Source organism: Topomyia yanbarensis, chromosome 3, assembly GCF_030247195.1.
Source record: "Topomyia yanbarensis strain Yona2022 chromosome 3, ASM3024719v1, whole genome shotgun sequence".
NCBI classification, from domain to species: Eukaryota; Metazoa; Arthropoda; class Insecta; order Diptera; family Culicidae; genus Topomyia; species Topomyia yanbarensis.
The window spans coordinates 328,202,090-328,212,017 of record NC_080672.1 but is presented as its reverse complement, the minus strand read 5'-3'; the positions used below and the strand labels follow the sequence as shown (position 1 = coordinate 328,212,017).

Sequence of the window (9,928 nt, the reverse complement as noted above, 5' to 3'; positions counted from 1 at the left end):
CTGTACTGTTTCCACAGTTTCACAATTATTGTTAAAGTTTCTGTAGGACCTAGCTCGGTTGTTGTTTTCTGCTTAGAAACTTTTTAGTTGTTTTTTTTTCTTCCATAGATACCTTTCATCAACAGAAAAAGGAGTGCCCTACTTGATTTGATGGGTGTAAAACGTCATAGTTTTATTTGACATTTCGAGGGACCGTGAGTTACTTATTGGCGAATCCATAATGAACCAAAAAATAAATGTTAGAGGCAAGGCCCTGATACAACTCTTACTGTATCACACATTCTAAATGAGTGTAGCAAGTATTCTAACCAAAGAAAACAATTCGATATTGACCAATCTAATTTAGGTAACAATGCTCAGAAAAACCAAAATTTGATAAAATTCTTAAAGGATACCAATTTATATGTACAAATTTAGTCTATAGCTACTTATTAGTCATATATTTGTAATATACTTATATTCATAATTTGATAGATACTAACGTTAGGTAGGAACTGTAGTCTTAAATTAGTAGAATAGGTACTAATAGTCATATTGTGCTGCGTACCTTAAATTCCTAAATAAATAAATAAAATAAAGTTTCTACCTTGGTGACTGCGCGATTCTAATAGAACGAAGACGGTGAAGAAGAGTAAGTGGAGACAAAAATTATACGAGCAAGGAACGACAACATGAATTGATATCCCTTCCATTGTTGCTTTGTTGGAGGAAAGATGATTAATTTCCGCAGAACTACACACGAAAACATAAACGACGCCGTAACTAATACAGCTCATCCACAGTAACAGCCGAAACGGCAGTCGTCCACGAAGTTCACTACCGTGTATCTATTCACGGAACATGACCTCTGCATTAACATAGCAAAGATAGTGCCCTATACCTATTGTACCCCTACCTATTTGACCCCATTCTACTCTACAAATACATTGTAATTTGTTTATTTTGACATGTTATTGGATTGAAAACCAGTTTGAGTTTTTGTATCATTTATTCGTTGCCACTCTGTGTACCTATAAACAAAATCTAAATTTAGTTAACGGCTGCAAATTACTTTTTAACCCTAGAACGTTGCACTTGCGTTTTCCACCCTAGAACGTTGCACTGGGGTACAAACGTACCCCACGCGTTTGATCGCAATTTTCGTAGGTAAAAATGCAAACAAAATAAATGTATAATACATCATTTTCTTCGGTTATTTAATTGCAAACACAGCTGTGTAAGTGAAAGTACGGAGTTTATTGAATCAATGATACATAAATTGGTTTGAACAAAAACAAGTGAAGAAATCGCGGTTTTCACTTTTTTCACAAAAATTACTATAACTTTCAATGAATTTTCAACCGATTTGAAAAAAAAATAAAAGATTCTAAAAGTTGAAAGAATAATCTAGAAACCAAGGTGATTAGAGTTCTAAAGTGATTCATCTTCGGCAGTAACTAGGTGAGGAGTGAGGTAAGCATGCAGCAGATTGCGGGGAAGAAAAATGACAGCGAACAACTTTGTTTACCCACTGAAATCAAAGCAAACATATGGAGAGTAAACAAACTAGTAAACAATGTTGTTAGCTGTCGTTTCTAAAACCAACATGGCTGATCGGCGTTTATGAGGATCGTATCACCTGAGAATAAAAACTCCTTGCTAGAAACGTTATGAAATGGAATTTCGGTATTTTTGAAAAAGTGTAATTATTAGAAAAAGTGAAAGTTTAAAATCGGGTTTTGGAAAAACGAAATCGAAATGAAAAAAAATTCTGACCAGTAATACATTGGTAACACGCAACGTTACTGTTACAGCAGTTACTGTGAAAAATTATACTTGCGAACCATTGTTTTGTAAAACTATAAAAAATAAACAGTGAAATAATAAAAATCAGCAAAAATGAGAACGATTTTTTTCTACTTCAAAATTATATTAAATTAATTGAATTAATGATGAAAAACGATTATATTATACTAATTACTTACATAGTAAAACAACCAGTATTTAAACTGCTATTGTCACGAGTCACATTTCCACTGACAGCACGAAACCTGATGAAACGCTAACGGCAACCGTACACTGGGGTACAAATGTACCCCACGCCAACTTTGACACCTGCTTCCACAAAGGCTATAAGGAAACTGGCTATACCACTTTTCTTTCTCTTACTAGGAACTCTAAATTGAATCATGGTTAGGGTCCCAGGTTGGTAAATGCCGAATTCTGGTCTTCACATGGTTCCAAAGAATGCGTGGAGTACATTTGTACCCCAGTGCAACGTTCTAGGATTAATGGTAAACACCATTCCCTTTAGAGTCCATTGTTTTCTCTTTTCCATAAAACAACAAAAAATTAATTCAAAGCACAAATATAGACAATTGCAATGACCTGTGCTCTCAGTTCTCATTACATACCAATTTTTAATATATTTTTAGTTAAGAAAAGTTTAAGCTAGATAATCATGGTAGAGTATGAAATCTGAAAAATAATTTGAGAGTTGTAAATGGGAATGTTTGACTAACAACGATTGTATCAATTCAAACTTGCATGCCCCTTCATGAATCTCAAGCAATATTCAACATCAAGCGTGACATGGTATCATGTCGAACACTTTAGGGTTTTAATTGAGTTGTTATGAACGACACCATTAATGCTTCGTGAACAGATAGCTTTGCCGTTGGTTGAAATTCCCAACGCTGAGACACCTGTAGCCAGGCCTTCTCCGAACTCATCGTCATAGGCGTTTGGAACCAACTGTTGTAATCAATATCCATATGTCCACTCAGCAACTGATCGAAGGACTGATTTCCGATGTGGAACATTACATCGATCAGGGTGTGGTGCTTCTCTTTTATGCTCTGTCCCGGAGTTGGCTGCAGTGGGTTCGGTTCAACATCGCTAACTCCCAACTGCTGCATGATCCATTCTATGTTCTTACGAATGTACTGGTAGATCATCTGAAATCGAAATTGTATGCTTCAAACAAAGGAGTTTGATGGAAAAGTAGCCAGCTCACTTTCATGCTTAGCTTTCCAACGCCCGTCACTAGAATATCACTGACCAACATCTCAGCGATGTACTCTGCATTCTCAACGTCAAACTCCTCTTCCGATCGAACACTCGGTGTGTTGTGAATGAAAGCATCTAACTCGTCGATCTTGGATGTACTCGCAAAACTCAATCCAACAGCTTCCTCCATTTCGTTATCAAGTGTGTTCACCGATCGCTGACTTTCCCTGGCCTGATTGATCAACGAATTGATCTGATCAGTGTGCTTGTTGTCCTCGTCTATTGAACAGATCGCTTCGGCAAGTGTTTGACAAATTACCGACTTCGGCTTCATGTTGATCGTTGAAACGCCACCCTCTAGTGTAGGCGGTGGTGGAGGCTGTTGTCCTGCTGAATCTTTGGCCTCCCGTTGTTCAACATTAGTTTCATTGTCGGCGGCTTCCAAAAGTTTTGAGTACAAAGCCATGTACAAAAGCTGAATCAGTACCGAATCCCCCAACGGTCTAATCTCCGCTGGTAGAATCTCCGTCAAACAACTGATCACCGTGTACAGACAGTCTGGGATGCAATCCCACATTTCCGAGAAGCAAGATAGGGACAGCGACATCGCCTGATAGACACTTGCGGTAGTTTGAACCGCAGAGACAAGCATGACGATGATTGGATCCAAAATCGGGTAGATCAAATGAAGAATCGCTTCCAGCCATGGTGGCCGCTTCTGATTCCAAACTTGACGTCGATCAAGGCAGGAAGCCCAGTCATTCATTTTGCTCTTTTCCAACGCGGATATAAGCGTCTTGTTTACGTCAGATGTTTTGCCGGCCATTATCACAATGTAGGTAAGACCCATCAGAACTTGGTAGTTGGTTTGACCGATGGGATCTGGAAAAGGAAGATGACAGGCATGTTATGATCAATAGAATTAAAACGTATCCACCTTGCTGCTCCAGGGACCATTGAACAATATCGTTACATTCCAAACCGCAGAGGAAACCTTCACACTTTTTCGACATGCTCTCCCGATTAATCGATGGTTGCTTCGAGCTGGGGATGAAGTTATCGCATGAAGGCAGATTCTTTATCAAATGATGGAAAATCATTGATGATAGATGAGCTTCCCGCATCAGAAGAACCTTCAGAAGTAACCACCAGTTGGCTTGTGGTGCCGCCAGCAGGACTTTCAATTCCAACGAGAGTGCAGTGTTGGTAGGAAGCTCAGAGCAGCGAGTTGCCCAGTGACCGTTCTGGGTGGCAGGAAACAGCTTTGGTAGTACGAAAATTGTCCACGGTGTAATAAGACCTTGCCGTTGGTTAAACATGGCAATCGTGTTGGTGCCTTTTTTGGTAATCTGAAGAGACAGAAATGTCTAAGTTGTAATGAGTGATTTTGGAGTTGATATGTAAAACCTTATAGAGTACTCCCAGTGGAACGCCTCGTAGCAGCAGACAACAAAACAGTTCCTGACATTTCGAGTGAATATCTCGAATTATCTTGCCCTGATTGGTTATGTTAAGTCCAACGAAAGCTTCACCATTTTCACAGATTGCGGGCAGGAGCTCTCCAACACATAGCAAGATATTTGAAACGTCCACCAATAGAAGCATGGAGCGGGCACGACTTGGAACGGTTTGTGTGTAGCGAATCGTTAGCACTGTAAGCGTTTCATTCAGCATTCCAGCGAACACCCGCTGAGCCATTGTAGGTGGAACTGAATTCCAAAGATCTTGCTTAGTTCCTTGCATGTATAGCCACCACATCTGGATTGTGTAAGAGCCACGCTCGGATTCGAAGAAAGGATGCTGACTTTCCCAGTGCAGACAGTCAGCATCCTGAATTATATACAGAGTCAGTAGACGACAGTGTAGATCAAGCAAACGCTCCGCCAAAGCTTCCGTCATCTCCGAGTACTGTTTGTAGCTCATCTTAAGCGATCCACCCTTCTCGTCACCCTTCGGCGGACAAACATTCTTCGTAACACAACCGAGCCAAACAAATAGACTGTTCTTGACCAGAGCAGCCGCGCCGATAGTGGCCGTCAGCACAGTTAGGTCAGCATGATCCAGAGCTTCCTGGGACAAAGTGTGGAGATGCTCCAGTAAATTGTCCACCGATTTGACCACCAACAGGACAAACTTTTCCGGATCCGAAGACTTAACTATACCGCCACATCCTGCAGCTTCGTCACCGTCTTTACCCTGGTGATCCAGCAATACATCGTCCAGATGCAGCAGGCCCGAATTCTTTCTATAGGCAGCGTAGTATTCATCCTCTAACCATACAACTATTTTCACCGAAGCAAATGAAGCAGATCGGGGGAAGTCCAGTTTACCGCCAACAACGCCAGGGCAGATGTTTTCCTGTAGGACTTTCTGGTTGGCCTTGGAAAAAAAATATTGTTACGTAAACAGAACAGAACCAAATCGTCACGAGCTTACTCCATAATACTGTAGATCTCGTTGGAGCAGGATAGGGATCCTGTCCATGAGATTGCCTTCTTCCATAACTTCCATGGTGGAAGCTTTAAATTTAACTAGTTTCCCCTTTTAATAAAAAAAATATCGCAGAGCCAAAAGCACAACGTGATTTCACTTTCGAGCCCACACCAAAAAGGAAAATACTTATCGATCAAACAAATAGCAACGGACTTCAGCTAGCACATGTGTCTGGCCTGTGGGAATAAGACAGTGGAAACTGATAGCGACCCTGACCTACATACCTAGCAGCAGGTCAGCGGGAGAAAATACTTTGTCTGGATCTTGTGGGTGTTGCTATCAACTGTTGCATTCGCAATTTGTTCCAAACATAAGCCTAAAGCAGTTTTATGCTACCGGTAACTAACGTCGTGCTTTCGTACAGAAGTGGTAATGAAACAGAGCGAGTGGTGGGTTGCTCTGCTCGAAAGAACAAAAGCAGAATAAATCGCCGGTATTTCCAAAGTCGTAGTACGTTGAGGTTGAGTTAGGGCAGCTAAGCTATAAAGAGAGATTTGAGGATAAGGATTATGCAACACCGTGCAACAGTAAACAAAGAAAGATACCGTAAAACGGGGGAACATTGATCATTTTTTTACAGTTTTTCGAATAACTTTCTTCAATTCAGGTAGATAGATTGAAAACGTCCAATTTTTTTTCGTTTTACTCTAAAAATAAAATAAATTTGATATAAATTTTCATTCGTTGTTTTCGGGGTAACTTTGATCAGCTAAATATGTATATCGCAATACGAAATAACGCTCCAAATGTTGTATAAATTGCATATCTGCAGGCGATTTCATGGCCCGATATTGTGACGTCTCAAGAGATGGCCTTCTAATTCTACAGCTGACTTTTATCGGACTTTTTCAAACTAAGAAAAACTAAGAAAACTAAGAAAAAAAATTAACGGTTTCTAAAAAAGTGATCATTTCAGTTGAAGTTGATTGATTCCATTAATTTACAAGGAATCGTTTGAACAATTTGACTCCATGCATAAAATCTGTATTATTTTCAAATTGAATTTGTGATCATAAAAGGTACATTAAAAGACGAAATAAGCGTTGCTGGTAGATGCTGAACATGTTTCGAATATGTTTTGCATGTTGTTTCGATGGTTCTTATCGTACGTTACTAAAAAAGTCTAATTTGATCAAACTTACCCCGGGGATCAAAGATACTCCGTTTTACGGTACTGTCAAGTATGAAAATGAAGAAAAGTGGTAGATTGATTAGCACTAAGCATGAATTCACTGTGATTAAGTAGAAGATGCAAAACCAAAACCGGAGTGTACTACCATGGAGAAGTATCTAATATAGAAATCAAACACGGAAAATCGATTTTTCAAATTTCAACCTCAAGATTAGTTGGTTTTTTTATTTCGTTTAGTTGATATTTGGGCGAATAGAGAATGCTGTTAGATTTGAGCGATTCGTGGCAATGCTGCGTAAGCTCGACTCCTACCAACAGAAGACAAAAGATTAGTCAGTAAGATTTTACGCTTGTTTCTAATGATCCTGCCACTTCTAGTTTTCCGATATGAATATTTCACATCCTTGCGCTTACTTGAGGGGCAGCTCACTGCTTATTCAAAGTAAATTGAAAATACACGATTGAAAAAATATACGAGAAATACTGCAATACACCTTAATACATTTAATACGTCGAAAATGCACCACTACACTAAAAATACGTTACTGGCGGAAGATTTTTTCAATACGCCGAAAATGCGATAATACACAAAAATATGTTATTGCTGCAAACTTTTTTTAATGCGCCGATTACCATCCAATTCGTCAAGTAGTAGACTGTGAATACAAGCCGTACAAATATTACATTAATTTCATGGTGGATAAAATTAATTCCGAGGGGCGATTCACTTCAGTATTTTCGATACAGACTTACGTATTGAGAGACGTATTTGTGTATTTTTCGTGAAATGATATGTATTTTGTGTATTGATGATATCTTTTATAATTCTTACGTTTTAGAGCATTACAGACGTATTTGTGCATTGTTCACGAAATACAATGTATTATGTATATTGGCGAATTATTTCATAATTCTTATGAATTTGTGCACTAAAACGTACACATGTATGCAATTATTGTATTTTTGTTGAAAAATCAATTGAAGCCTTATGTTATAGAATTCCGACGCTTATATGTAGGTATAGAATATAAATGGAATAATTTTGGACAAATGGGATTAGTAGGGTAATTTTTCATGATTGATTTCAGGAGTAGGAATAGTAATAATCGGGAAGATTCGCTGGATATGCTGCTATTGCTGTACATGTAAATGAAATAACCTTTATGTTTAGTTGGGTGAAAACAAATTAGACATACTTCAGCACAATTTTTGAGCAACGTGGTGTTATATTTAATCACTGCAGTATTCGCTGAATTTATTTTAGAGATTGACATGCTCCTCAGTCAAATCAACCGAAATTCCTGCTGTCTGTATTAGACTCGGTTCTGTCCTACGAGAATATAACTTGTGATGCATTTTTAGAAATCAGCGAAATTAAATAAATTTCTTTCCATCTAAACAGTAAAGCATAATGTGTACAATGTATTTCTCTTTGCGTGTAACACGTGTAAAAGCCTACAAAAAAACTAGCCATACATGCAACAAAACGTCGAACAAAGTGGATCAGCGTAGGACCAACGTTGTTAGGACATTTGTTAAACAAATTTTTCTGCGAGGGGGTGCTAAGTTGATGCAAAAATGGAAATTAAATGCATTTTTTTCTAATCTTAAGCAAATTTGTTATACATTCTTAGAGTGATCTGCCACTGGCAACTGGTAATTTGCAGACGATGGATTCTTGTGTTTTGAATTCTCAATCCAACGAGCGTTGTAACCTATTAATCTAAAAAATTATCCGTTATGTGTCCTACGCGGTACCCGCACGCTCATTCATAACTACTCAAAATTTGAGTTCGGAGCACTCAATTTCAAAAGTAATAGCTATATGTCAAAAAATGAGTTTTAATTTGAGTAGAACTAACTCATTTCTTGAGTAATCACAAAATCTTCAAAGTTCTGAGTGAAAAAAATACTATCAAAAAAGTGTGCGGAATTAAGTGTTGATTTAAATTTTAAAAAGAGCCTAAAGTTAAAGCCGATGATCGTTCATCAAACTAGAAGGTAAGTTTCATTGAGTTTTGCTTGCTTTCAAATCTTACTTCCAGTTGTGTTTTTGTAGTTTCGGCAATTTATACAAGATGCCGATCGGCATGAAATAGATGTAGAGAACGACCCTTGGATTAAGTTCCCGAACATCGCAAATACCTGGACAACGGTCTGGAGGATCAGGTAAATGATATTTGAAATGCCACTGAATGTCTTTGTACTTTTATTAAAAATGCGGAATGATTATTTTCTGTATTTCCCTCTTGAGTAAAATGTACTCAAATTTGACATTTTTATCCCAAACTCAAAACTGAGTAAACGAGGAAAACTCAATTTTTGACTATGTGCACTTTTAATGAAATTGAGTGACTGGCTACTCAAATTTGAGTTGTTATGGATGAGCGTGCGGGTACCTTTTTAGGTTTCAATGAATGAAATTCCTATGTTTTATCCATAGCTGGAAATTGAAAACTTTGTGACATCTTAGAGCTTCACTAAGTCAAGCTTTTGGGTGAATGATATTGTTGATATAGTAAGAGGGGGAGTGAGGAGGGGCTCCTGAATTTTTTTACTACGTAACAGGCCGACGTGGGTACCCGGGTACCCACAAAACTGAAATTCCAATAACTAAGATAATTTCCAACCGATTTTGATACTTTTGGGTGTTTTGGATTCGGGAACTCAACCACTTTAAGACTTGGTAAAATGACTTGGGTTACTTTATTCGGTTCCCGGGAATCCAGATTTCCGGAAGCATGTTCCAGTGCTGGGACACTATTTGTGAATTTCAATGGAATACTAGCAATATGGGTATCAAAATTCTTGGAATTGCATCAGTAGGCTGTATCTCGTTGTTTTGGAACCTTTTGGTGATTTGATCCCGGAACGGACATTCCGGAGCAGATTCCCGAGGGGTCGTGAGTGGCCATTCCAATCCAACTCCATTTTTCAAATTGCCATAGGGTCCCGTAACAATAAATAACAGACTTCCGAGACAATTTGAAGAGTTTTGATACTTATATTGCTAGGATATTATTAAAATTTACCCTAGCACTGGAACATTACTCAGGAAAATCCGTATTACCAAGAACCAGGTCCACGCTTTCGGTTCAATTATACAGAATCAAAAAGTGGACGAGTTTCTGAATCCAAAACAGCTAAAAGTGTCCAAATCGGTTAAAGAAAGCCATAGTTATGAGCATTTCAATTTGTGGGTACCCGGGTACCCTCGTTGGCCTGTTAAAGGTGTTTTTTGGACACATAACGGTTAAGACAAACATAAACACATTATTTATGACATTTATACGAGCAAATTTTTGTTCAAAGATT

General features: G+C 38.3%; 1 protein-coding gene across 1 annotated transcript; it reads right to left on the bottom strand.

Annotated features, from left to right (window-relative positions):
* Nucleotides 1-894: 894 nt before the first annotated feature.
* Nucleotides 895-5,602, bottom strand: LOC131691338 (uncharacterized). Its single transcript, XM_058977650.1, has 5 exons — nucleotides 5,425-5,602; nucleotides 4,396-5,367; nucleotides 3,926-4,337; nucleotides 2,996-3,870; nucleotides 895-2,936 (listed from the first exon to the last, which is right to left on the bottom strand). Exons 1-5 carry the CDS (start codon nucleotides 5,497-5,499, stop codon nucleotides 2,592-2,594), a joined length of 2,679 nt encoding a protein of 892 aa, XP_058833633.1. The 5' UTR covers nucleotides 5,500-5,602; the 3' UTR covers nucleotides 895-2,591.
* Between the last annotated feature and the right edge of the window lie 4,326 nt (nucleotides 5,603-9,928).

What these genes read in the sequence shown, in the direction of transcription:
- LOC131691338 (XM_058977650.1), bottom strand. Translation starts at nt 5,499, where the DNA reads ATGGAAGTTATGGAAGAAGGCAATCTCATGGACAGGATCCCTATCCTG. An exon ending in GAGATCTACAGTATTATGGA is followed by an intron (nt 5,368 to 5,424) that starts GTAAGCTCGTGA and finishes TTTTTTTCCAAG; the next exon opens with GCCAACCAGAAAGTCCTACA. An exon ending in TTGGAAAGCTAAGCATGAAA is followed by an intron (nt 2,937 to 2,995) that starts GTGAGCTGGCTA and finishes TTTCGATTTCAG; the next exon opens with ATGATCTACCAGTACATTCG.